The sequence below is a fragment of the Xenopus laevis genome, chromosome 6L (genome assembly GCF_017654675.1).
Source record: "Xenopus laevis strain J_2021 chromosome 6L, Xenopus_laevis_v10.1, whole genome shotgun sequence".
In the NCBI taxonomy this organism is placed as follows: domain Eukaryota; kingdom Metazoa; phylum Chordata; class Amphibia; order Anura; family Pipidae; genus Xenopus; species Xenopus laevis.
The window spans coordinates 40,689,207-40,702,444 of NC_054381.1; the positions used below are offsets into that span (position 1 = coordinate 40,689,207).

The 13,238-nt window shown below is 38.2% G+C and overlaps 1 protein-coding gene across 2 annotated transcripts in view; it reads right to left on the reverse strand.

Moving 5' to 3' along the window:
* rapgef5.L (Rap guanine nucleotide exchange factor 5 L homeolog) overlaps window positions 1-13,238 on the reverse strand; it is a 155,099-nt gene that overhangs the window by 98,587 nt on the left and 43,274 nt on the right. For both annotated transcript variants that reach the window (XM_018267362.2, XM_018267361.2), the window contains exon 7: window positions 7,684-7,732. In XM_018267362.2, coding sequence (XP_018122851.1) covers window positions 7,684-7,732 — 49 coding nt within the window. The remainder of the gene's footprint in view (window positions 1-7,683; window positions 7,733-13,238) is intronic.

A 13,238-nucleotide genomic window follows, 5' to 3' on the forward strand; every position in this document is an offset into this window, starting at 1 on the left:
AGAAACACAAAAGGCAGGAACAAGCAGAATGGCTGATCGAGGAATCCACATGGTGAGGGAAAAAAGGGGAACACAGGAACAAAAGTACTCACTCAGGAAACAAGGTAACAAGGTTTTCAGGAACAAGACAAACAAGGTTTTCAAGGTTCAGGTTCAGATTCAGGTTCAGGTTCAGATTCAGATTCAGATTCAGATTCAGATTCAGATTCAAAATAGCAGGTCAGGAACAAACAGGATACAATCAATGACTCAGCACTGAGCAAAGCTCAGGGCGGGGTTTATAAAGGGAAGGTGATTAGGAAATGGGAAACACATGAGGGTAAACGAGGTGGGTGGAAAACAGACTGTGAATGGCAGATAACAGAAAACAATACACACCAAAGTTCAGAATCAGCCCTGAGAGCCCCCAGTGGCTCATCAGGTAAGTGCTGCAATGAGCAGAACAGCACCACCAGAGTTCAAGTCCCGGGCTGATCCTGACACACTCACGGCATAAAGGTTGTTAGAAGTCCTTTACTGAATCATATAAACATCAATATAAATATATATATATATATTTTACATAGGAATTACTTCCGTTTTCAGGAGAAGTTCTATTTGCAGTTGCGGGGGACGGCCATGGGATCCAGCGTCGCCCCGTCATATGCCAACTCGTACATGAGTTGGTTTGAGGAGGGACATGTCTATACTGATGTGCTGTTTGCCAGACATTGTCTGGCGTGGTGGCGGTACATCGATGATGTGTTCCTCATATGGCGGGGTGACCTGGATTCCCTGTCCGCCTTCCGTGAAGCAATTAACAATGCGAATGATGACATCAAATTTACCATGACAGCGGATCTCCATTCTGTAAATTTTCTTGATGTCCAGATAATTCGTTCCCAGGATAGATTTATGACCAGAATGTTTTCTAAACCCACTGACAGGAATCAATTGTTAACTTTTGACAGCTTTCACCCCCCAGCAGTCAAAAAATCTATTCCTATCAGTCAATTCACAAGGGTCTGTAGGATCACCAATGACCCGACCTGGGTCGATCACGACCTTACAACCATGAGAAACAAATTGGTTCACAGGGGCTACCCACCAGATAGACTAGATTCCACAATGGATAAGGTAAAAATTGATTCAGGACGGGTTAGACAAAAAGTGGACAATAGAGATAAACGATTAACTTTTGTGGGGCAATATCACTCACGGAGTGAAAAGTTTAGACAAATTTTATGTAAACACTGGCACTTGTTGAAAGATGCGTATCCAACAGTGACAGAGTTTAAAAAACCACCTATGATGTCCGTTAAAAAAGGTTCCACCATAGGGAAGAGGTTAGTACGCACAGATATGCGACCACCACAACGGCAATATACATTTTTGGGTCCCCCTAGGGAGGGCATGTTCCGTTGTAAGGGTTGTGCACAATGTCGCTTTGTACTTACAGGGGATTCTTTTTGTAGTATGGTAACAAACAGAACGTATAAGATCAGGGGCCATCATTCTTGTGAGACGAGCTACGTAGTGTATATGTTGGTATGTCCATGCAATTTGGTTTACATAGGGGTAACGACCTAGAAAATTAGGGATAGATTTTCCCAACACAGATCCACCGTGAATACGAAAAATTCTGTCTTACCAGTTTCAAAACATTGTCTAGAAAAGGGCCATAGTGCAGAAGATTTGAGGTTTAGAGTGATACAGCATGTACCGCAACCAAGTAGGGGAGGCGACAGAGTTATGTTGTTAAAAAGAACTGAGGTACAATGGATTCATCGTTTGAAATCATTGAGTCCGAACGGGTTAAATAGGGACTTTGACCTACATTTATTCATTTGATATGATGGCTTATTTACCCGCCTAGTGATCATAACAATAGGTGATTAATTAATTATGTGGCGGCCAAGCTGTAAAGTTGATAACACCAAGATTATAAGATATATATCCTGTATTGACTGTAATACCTTGTACTCTGTATTATACCAATTGATATCTACCATGTATGTAAATCCTGTGGTAACATAGAGTGAATATAGCCAATAACCAATATGGCGTGAACGATTTCAATGAGCGGACGTTTGCGTGCTCGCTTCTGTGACGCACTGACGCTGTGGCGTCTTTGCGTCGGAGTGACCGTGCACGCAGCTTTCGCTATATCAATAGTGATGACCAACTTCCGGGTCCTTTTCTTATTCCATGCGAGATACTACGGGGACACGCTTGAGAAAGGGGGCAGGGGACCACCGAAACGTCGCGTGATGTCTCCCATGATACGATGTCTCCCATGTAGATGAGTATATCTTACTGAACATGTTTTTATGATGGAAAAATAAATGCTACGTTTTACATTTTTGGAGTGCGACTCTGCTGGAACATATATATGTTATACATGGTTTCACTCACCATGATCTAGGACGCACCCTATATATCTTGACATTGAAGCTAAGGGAGTGCATTACGATATGGTTGGACTATTTGTGTATATATATATATATATATATATATATATATATATATATATATATATATATATATCTATATATACATATGAAAAAGTTTGGGAACCCCTCTTAATTCTTTGGAGTTTTGTTTATCATTGGCTGAGCTTTCAAAGTAGCAACTTCCTCTTAATATATAACATTATGGAAACAGTAGTATTTCAGCAGTGACATAAAGTTTATTGAATTAACAAAATTAGACAGGTGCATAAATTTGGGCACCCCAACAAAGGTTTTACATCAATACATAAGTTGAGCCTCCATTTGCAAATGTAACAGCCTCTAGACGCCTCCTACAGCGTTTGATAAGTGTCTGGATTCTGGATGGCGCTATTTTTGACCTTTATTCCATACAAAATCTCTCCAGTTCAGTTTAATTTGATGGCTGCCAAGCATGGACAGCCTGCTTCAAATCATCCCATAGATTTTCGATGATATTCAAGTCTTGGGCCTTTGACGGCCATTCAAAAATATCGTAATTCTCTCTCTGCATAAATGCCTTTGTAGATTTTGAAGTGTGTTTAGGGTCATTGTATTGTTGGAATATCCAACCCCTGCGTAACTTCAACTTTGTGAGTGAGCTTGAACATTATCCTGAAGAATTTGTTGATATTGGGTTGTATTCATCCGACCCTAGACTTTAACAAGGGCCCCAGTCTCTGAATTAACCACACAGCCCCACAGCATGATGGAACCTCCACCAAATTTGACAGTAGGTAGTAGGTGTTTTTCTTGGAATGCAGCGTTCTTCCTCTGCCATGCAAAACGCTTTTTGTTATGAGCAAATAACTAAATTTTTGTCTCATCAGTCCAAAGCACTTTGTTCCCAACTGACTGTGGCTTGTCTAAATGAGCTTTTGCATACAACAAGCGACTCTGTTTGTGGCGTGAGTGCAGAAAGGGCTTCTTTCTCATCGCCCTGCCATACAGATATTCTTTGTGCAAATTGCGCAATGTACAGACATGGGGCAACATACAAACTTCAATGAGATCAACCATTTGTAGCAAGATTTTCTTGCAGGTCTCTGGAGGTGATCTTTGGGTTGTCTGTAACCATTCTCACAATTCTCTGCATATGCCCCTCCTGTATTTTTCTTGGCCTGCCAGACCTGGGTTTTACAACTGTGCCTGTTGACTTCCCTTTCCTGATTACATTCCTTACAGCTGAAACTGACAGTTTAAACCTGTGAGATAGCTTTTTGTAGCCTTCCCCTAAACCATAATACTGAACAATCTTTGTTTTCAGATCTTTTGAGAGTTACTTAGAGGATCCAATACTGTCACTCTTCAGAGGAGAGTCAAACAGAAGCACAACTTGCAATTGCCCACCTTAAATACTGTACTGTACATTTTCTCATGAGTGGACACGCCTGCCTATGAAGTTCAAGGCTTACCGACCTAATCCAACCAATTTGGTGTTGCCAGTAATCAGTATTGAGCAGTTACATTGCATTCAAATTTACAAGGGTACCCACATTTTTTCACAGCCAGTTTTTCACATTTGATTTAATTTCATACAACTGAATACTGCTTCACTAAAAGTCTTTGTTCAGAAAACACCCCAGTACTCAGATGTTCCTGGGAAATGAAAGACATACCGCTGTTATCTTTTTTGTTGGAAGTGGAGAAAATTATTATGTAGGCTGAAAGGGGTTCCCAAACTCTTTCATATGACTGTATATACAGACTTAAAAGGTTGAACTTGTCTTTTTTCAACCTATGTTACAATGTATGTAATATACCTCAGGCATGTATGCATGATATATACATATATATGCAGCCAATGATCTAGCGATATGTTTTTTTTAACCAGAGCACGCAGGGGTAACCCAAACAAACATGGGGCAACATACAAACTTCAATGAGGTCGTGCCCTGGTCAGACTCAAACCCAAGACCCCAGAGCTGCAAGCCACATCTGCAAACCATTATATCACTGTGCTGCCCAAGAACTCTTCCAGCAGTTGCTAAGCTACAATGTCCATCACTCATCTATCAAAACAAAATTAAGGGGGCTTTCAGATTGGTGATGGATCAACACATAATCAGATCATCAGATCATCAGTTGGCCCAGTCTTCCGAATTCACTGATTTGAGTTTTCTCCATTTGAGTTTTTTCATAAATAAAAAACAATTTGAGATGTGAGTTAATTCGAGGTATAAAAAAAGATCACAAGCCTCTAAAACTCGAACTTTGATAAATAGCCCCCTTAATGTGTCGAAATATAGCTACCTTAATGGCACTGAATCATGTTAAATCCTATTATATATAAATTCCCACTGTATAAGCTACACACCACCTTTTCAACTGAAACAATCGTATTCTCTTTCTGTAAATTTATGCTAACACAGTATAAACACCCACTAATATCTGAGGAAATCATTTTTTGGAACACACCACTAGAGTATAATGTGATGCCTTGGTGCACCTTCCAAACTAAAAATGTTGATGCACTAATTACTAAAATGAATTCATATGAACTGCAGTTTGCAGGTGGCAATACTAAAGCAATGCTGTAGATGGCAGCCTCAGAGCAAAATTTATTTACATGGGGAATTAGTAAAGATGTGGGAAAAAAGCAACTCTTCAAAACTTCATGATATGGTTAAAAAAAGCAACAAGGGGTCTAACAAGAAAACACTCAATAGCTCTTAGCATTAAAAGATATTAAATATGTGTGGGATAAAACAATGACTACAATGTGGAGCAGTTGCATCACATAATAGCATGACTTAGACTGTTACACAGGGGAGAAGTAGTGCCTACAGTAGCTAATCCCCCTAGCAACACTAAGGGGCCCATTTATTAAACCTCAGATTTTTCTGGTTGAGTTTTAAAGGGGAAAACTAATTTTTTTTTAGAAATTTCTTATACCCCAAAGCTGCTAAAAATTCAAATACGAAAATACGCCAGCTAAAATCTGTTGAGGTCATGTAGAAGTCAATGGTAGATTCCCGAAGATGTTTCTTGACATTTTGAGCATCTGGACATTGGTTTTCATCCAGTAGTCGAGTTTTCGGAATTGTCTTAGTTATCTTAGTTTGGATCAAGTACAAGGTACTGTTTTATTATTACAGAGAAAAAGAAAATAATTTTTAAAAATGCTGATTATTTGGATATAATGGAGTCTATGGGTGAAAGCATTCCCGTAATTCTGAGCTTTCTGGATAATGGGTTTTCAGGTAACGGACCCCATACCTGTTCTTGTGTTTGCAAACAACTGCAGCCAGAGTTAAAGTAGAACCGTCCCAGTTATAAACAAGCACCACAAAAAGGGAGTTTATATTTAATAAGTCAGGTTCACAAATATTTTTTTAAGCCTTATAGCTGTAAGTGGTTAAAGTACATGTTCCCTCAACCTAACATGTTTCTTCCTATTGGAAAGATCCCAACAACAAGTTCCTGGAAAACACAAGTCACGTGGAGAGCCCGAGTGCACAGAGGGAAGCGGTTACAGAAACAGAGACTAATCACACATTTTGGCCATTGTTATAGCACTTAATAAATAATAATATTCTAACAGATCCACCTCTACTGATATGTTGGCATCCTAAATACTTGCGGTGGTGGTGAGTTCCTAAGACAGGTATGAAAACCTGTGATTGTTGGTGTTTTATGGTCTCAGCTTTAGTTTCCGTCTTTTTTTTTTGATGCGCAACGCCATACAAGTCTATGGGCGTCATTTCCGCGGCGAAACAAGTCAAAATTATTTGCCCATCCCTAGTGGTGACAAATATGAGATGAATATAACACAGGGCTGCATTAGCTGATATGCCTATTTGCAGTGTATTGAATTTGTTTCACAAACATCATCGTTAAAATGGTCACATTAAAAACGATGTGAGCAAAAAAGCATAGTTCAGCCCAACAGCTTTTAGGGAAGGGTCCAGGTACCTTACAGAAGAGAACATGCTGCAGAGTTTGCCAGGAATAAACCACTTTCTTTTAACTGTTGTTTCTCATGAAGATCAGAGCCTAGAAATTCAGTGGATATCTCTGTAACTGCTGAGGTGTAAGGTTTCTCCTTAAGTTTGAAACAAGTTTAATGAGTCGTTACAAAAACATTTACTTAACGACGTGTTTATCTTATTCCCATGCACAAGTAGGTAAGACAATATATATGTACAGTACAACCAGCAGAGGTTACTTGTTCTGATATTGTCCTAAGATTTCTCATTACTAACACATACCGCAGTCCAATTGTATATTTCAATAGTACAATCTGCAGGACCTGATATCCTTGGAATGGAACTTTTCTTCCAAAAGACCTATACTGTCGAGGCTCTGAAGCCAGGGAGCTTAAAGGATAAGTAAAACTTTAACATTTTACTTATCCTTTAAGCATTTGGGTTGCTGCGTGAAAAACAAGTAGCAACTTTACTTCTACTACTTTTTACACATTGAGGATTGACTGTAGCTTACATATTGAGGGGGGAATGTAGCATTTTGAACAAAATTGCCATTATTTTGGATCCTAAGGGTGGCACTATTAAAATAGACTACACTTTATATCCAATGGAAGCCACAGAAATAAATGTCACAGCAGAGCATAACAATGCCCCAGAAAACAACACTGTACTGACTTTACAGTCAATCATTTGATTTAAGAATCAGCCATATTTTGGCACTTGTTACAGAAAAACCTCTTGGGACAGGTTCTCTTATAGGAATGTATTCTAAGCCTTAGTCTGCATGCCAGGCTAGGAACATTCTGCCGATTCTGTTTAAAGGGGAACTATCACGAAAATAAAAATGTAATACAAACTTCCTCATACCGAAGTAAGAAACTTTCTAAATACAATCAATTAAAAATTCTGCATTGTTTCTGAAATGATCTAGTTTATATTCACTATTCCTCTCTCAGCATCTGTTTCTCTTCATTCTGTCTTCATGCAGCAGTTGGGTGTCAGATGAATGATCCAATATATCTTTTGACCCCCCCCAAAAAGTGAAAATTCGAATTCGATACAAGTCTAGATAAATGAATGTCGGCCAATTTCTGTTTTAACCATTCATGCATTCTGGATCCGAATTCTGAGAACGTAATAGGCTGCCATATAGAAAGATACAAAAAGCAAGCATGGCTAAAGCCCTACCAGTCCTTTAAACTGCTGAAAATCCAAAAGAAGGAAAACCATCTTACAGAAGTCTAAACATTTATGTGGTGTTTTTGTTGTGGTTCATTAATACTCACCAGATTTTCTTGCTTTCAAAGCAATTACAGCTGCCAGCTCCCGCTGCACCTATTAAAACAAAGAAAGAAAAGGATGTTAAAGTCCATAAAGAGGCATTTATGTGGAAAGATGTGCTTAGTCAAGTTAAGCTAATTTCTTCAATGACTTTCATTTTATTTGGCAAAGCTTCTGGGCAAAGGCTAAATGTGTTTTGACATGAACATCCTCTCCGTGCATGAGCGAGTAGGAGATGAAATGCTGTGAATTGGTTATTAACATGCACAGGCTGCAGTAAACTTAATCTCAAACACTGTGTGAGCTCTAATTTAATATATAAAAAGAGAGATAAGGTTGTTAGGGTCAGTGACTCCAGCATCCAGAGTGCAAGTGGTGGAATTAGATTTTTACTGTTAGCATCATCCCTTTAAATTTTTTTATGCATTTTTTCTTAAAGAGTGAATTCTGCCAGAAGCAATGTAAAATAACAACTGCAAAGCTGGTGTTTGCATGACATAAAATAAACACACCTTGATAAACTCAGCTTTTCACATCGGTTTTTCAGTGAATTTTGTTTTATATAGGATAATAAATATGCCCCTTACTCTAGATTGTAATGTACACCAACACATTACTAAAAGTATTAATATAAATGGCCTAGTATTTTATCATTCTGCTTTAGGAAGAGAATCTGACAACTTTACACCTCCTGTTTTATAAATTAGTTCTACTGACAACTTTACACCTCGTGCTATAAAAAGTCTTTTTACTGACATCACTTAATGCATCATTGAGTTCATTGATTGGTTGCCTTATAACCTTCTATATTTTTGCCCCCTAAATTGCAGCTCTATAGGCCCTCAATGAAAGAGCCCAAAGACTGCATGCTTCCCTGTACCTGAAGTTGGTCTGTAGTTGAACTGATCCTTGCTCTCAGTCTACATTATTTAGCTGGACAATGACAGTTGCAGAGCTCTGACAGCATGCGATGCAACAAAAGATGGCATTTGTCAACCCCACTGCACAGGTCTGCATTGGGCTCTCAATAAGGGTGATGCAGTTGAAGGGGGGGGGCTGTGCAGAGACCCTATTGTGTAGAAAAGGCTTTACCTCTCCTTTACATCACCCTAAACCTACTGTGCAGCATTAAAGAAACAGTTACAATGAAAAAATTTATGTGGTTAAGTAATTAAAATATAATGTACTGTTGCTCTGCTGAAATACAACAGAAAATGGAGAGGTATCAAAAAAGTCACATTAGGTGGCATAATTTTCTAATTTTTTTTTTGTTACGGTCAAAACTGTCAATTCGACTAGGGAGTTATTCAAATTCAATTCGAGATTTTTTTAAAAAAATTCAAATGTGATTTTCGGCACTTTAAGAACTCTAATTTGTCTATTTGCAACCTAAAACCTGCTGAATTGCTGTTTAAGTCAATGGGAGAGGTCCAGGGATAAATTTGGCGTTGTTTGCAAAAAACTCTTCGGTTTGAATTCGATTTTTTTCGGGTCAATTCCATTCATCCAAGCTTTAAAAATTTGATTTTATTAATAAATTTCGATTAGTCAAAGTTCGAATTTATGGGAGTTTTTAAGAACTCACATGAATTCGAAATTTGACCTTTGATAAATGTGCCTCTACAAGTCACATTACCCTACAGCAGGGATCCCCAACCTTTTGAATCTGTGAGCAACATTCAGAAGTAAAAGGAGTTGGGGAGCAACAGAAGCATGGAAAATGTTCTTGGGGTGCCAAATAAGTGCTGCGATTGGCCATTTGGTAGCTCCTATGTGGATTGTCAACCTACATTGAGGCTCTGTTTGGCAGTGCACGTGGTTTTTATACAACCAAAACTTGCCTCCAAGCCTGGAATTCAAAAATAAGCTCCTGCTCTGAGGCCACTGGGAGCAACATCCAAGGGGTTGGAGAGCAACATGTTGCTCACGAGCTACTGGTTGGGGATCACTGCCCTACAGTGTTAAAAAAGCAATAAATTAAGCTTGCTTTGTCTTAGAATATGGAATATCGTCCAGATCACGTATCCCAGTAATGTGGCTTGCAAGAAGCCAATAATGGTTGGTTAGTCTTAGCACTCAAATCTCATTACCAGCGGATCCATTAATCAAGTCTGATTCTTCTTGATAAACAAGCATTTCAGCAGCATATACTGAACTATCCCAGCCAGGTGTTGCGAAAGAATTCTTTTTAACACATCCTAATGAAATTAAACATGCTGCTGAAAGATTGGGCAATTGCACAAGCTATAGAAATTCATATGTAAAATTAGCTTCGCTGAGCCAGCAACTCTGCTCACTTTGCACTAATTAACAGATTCATTGAGGAAGAGACTTGTAAACCTTGCAGTGTGGGAATAAAAAAAGCACCCTGGTGATTTCAAGAGCTGTCAGTTGGTATGAATTATAGTAATGAACAGTGTTGCCTTGTATCTGTATATGATGAAGATTTCCTTTAACTATTGGACTTATTCTTATAAGGGTGTGTGTGGGGAGACACAGTAGACTTGTGTCAGGTCCAACATTTTGGGGATTATTTACTAAAGTCTGAATTGATCTCATAATTAACATAAAAAAAAGCTTGACTAAACTCCCATGCCCAATTTTGCCTTATTTCTTAATAAAATAGCTCAAATAACTCGGGAAAAATCCCAATAAAATTGAGTGAAAACCCAAATCGAACTATATTGTAGGACTTTCTTCCCGAATCACTTGATCTTTTTGGGTTTTTGCCTGAAAACCCCAAATTTATTGGATTATCAGACTAAACCCAGCGCAAACCACAATATCTTTAAATTGGTATAGGGACAACTCCCATTGACTTATACATGACTGCAACAGCTCTGAGATGGTGGATTTTCGGATTTCGGCTTTTTGCTGGGATATAATCCACAAACAATTCACGAAAAATTTTAGTTTTTGTCCCAAAAAGCCAGAACAGAACAATTCAAGTTTAGTAAATATCCCCCTTTGAGTAAAAAATGACAACTTCTGATTATTGAAGATTTTTAGCACAATTGTGCTACACACAGCTGCAATTACACTAGAATCGTGGGGGGGGGGGGGGTGTTGCATTGTGGGTAAAAAATGCCAACATAAAAATTTTTCCCTTTGCATACTATACTTGCACTGGAATATAAGTCTTATTATTTCTAGAAAGTCAATTGTTTTCTACCTAACTATAATAAGTCCCAAAGGTTAAAAGACACTTCAGAATGTTTTGTTAATGTGAACGTACTGTACGTTCCAAAACATTAAATATGTATACCATCAGCATGCAGTTTTAACTAAGCATCTCTTTCAAGGGAATATGTATGTTATTTATGAGTAGATTTATGTCCTCATAGCATTCCTGACCTCCCTATAACAAATATAAAATATATGACAAATGCCAATAAAATCTGGCCAAAAGTTTTGACAAGGCAGCTCCCTAACATATATATATATCTACTGTACATAAATAATTTAAAGCACTGCAACGTATATAGAGCCTGAAAGTGAAGAAATATTCCACTAGGAGAAGGCTGATCTTTGCTTTTCAGATCATTTACATCACATTGTTTGGTTTTATAATGAATAAAGCAAAACTGCAACTAACAAACTGCATACACCACAAGGGGGCAGTGGCACATAGGGAATTTATACTGTGCAGACTATGCAACATCTAAAAAGCAACGATTGCTTTTCTTATAATGCTGTATCATTTCATTTCAAGCAAGCTAGTGCGTAAGACTGATACTGAGAAGCCTGGTCTTCTATCTGACCATGCTTTAGGCACCTTATTAGATTGAGCAATTAATTAGATTACAGCCCTCATTTCATAACATAGGCGCAATACATCAGTGCAGCAATCCACAACAATTATGCAACCAATTTTTACTCTAAATGCACTACACTGACTAAAGCTCATTGCTGATTGAGCCTTGTGAATTGCTGCACTAGTGCAACTTAGCATTAATATTAATATATGAGGTCTTTGTTTTGAGTTAGGAACAATGGTGCAAATTGTGAAATTTCAGCATTGGTTACTTGCTTCTTATCCATCGTTATCTTGTTTCTTGATATCTTATATTGGTTCATGACACAAAGCTATAATATCTAGTACAGGTATTGGATCCCTTATCCAGAAAGGCTTTTTTCAATTACTATCCTTGTTTTATTTTTGAAATGATGCCCACAGACTTCAATGGGAGAAAAAAAAAATTCAAGCGTCAAAAACATTTTGTCGCCCATAGACTTAAATGCATTTCTGCGAATTTTTGCCGGCGGTGAATTTTCAGTGAAGCAAAACGGGTTACGTTTGTTCATCCCTAAATCTGAGTCATTCCTCACGTATCACTTCCAAAGGAAACTATGTTATCTCATGTGTCTTCATTACGATCAAGTTCTATTGAGTCAAACACTGGGACCAGACAAGCAGTTTAACCTTTTTAATTAGCTCGGGTCTCGCATGTTTTTTGTGCATTTACCTGTTTGAAACATGTACACAGTTAGTCCTATCTTTGTCTGAAATTATACCCTGTATATACATATAGCTTTATTATGATTGAAAGGACATGTATCTTTTCAATGGTTTGAAAGCGTGCAGCAAATGCTTTTCAGGTAAAATGGTTTGTGTAATATCGTTATAGCATCACATTTATGTAGCAATCGTAAAGGATGGAAGGTAAAAAAAGAAACTTTATTCAGTCTCTGAAGAGCAAGAAGCTGTGAGTTCCCCTTTCTATATTCTTTGCCAACCTGTGTAGGAAGGATCACCCATTGACTGGACTAAAAAGAGATGATTTTACAGGTACAAGTATGGGATCCGTTATCCAGAAACCCGTTATCCAGAAAGCTCAGAATAACGGAAAGGCTGTCTGCCATTGATTCAATTTTATTCAAATAATCCACATTTTTAAAAATGGTTTCATTTTTCTCTGTAATAATAAAACAGTAGCTTGTACTTGATCCAAACTTAGATATAATTAATCCTCATTGGAAGCAAAACCAGCCTAATGTTTACACGATTTTCTAGTAGACTTAAGGTAAGAAGATCCAAATTACAGAAAGACCCATTATCCAGAAACCCCCCAGATCTCAAGCATTCTGGATAACAGGTCACATACCTGTACCAGTAACATAAGCATTTAATTATATAGCGCCAGCAAGTTTCGTAGCACTTCACATTAATATAGAACAACAATTTATGGGTTACAGAACCAAAATAGGATCCGAGGAGGTGTTGAACTGACCCACCGGGATACCAGGAAAACTCCCGGTGGGCTAAGGTGTCAGTGGGCCCTCCTGCTTCTAACCTTTTGGCCTATTTCATGGTCATTCTTTATATCTTTATGAAAATAAAGAGGCTTAATAATGAAAGAATAGAGTATAGTATGTAGAGAAAAGAGACTAGGAGAATAAAGAGGTTGAGTGAGGAGAGGAGGTATAAAAGTTTGGAAAGTGGGCCCTCAACCTAAAGTTTTCTGGTGGGCCCCTGGTATGCCAGTCCTACACTGATCTGAGGACCCAGTTTGTAATGGGTGAAAAATGATTTCTGCTCAAACTATTACAGATCTCAGGA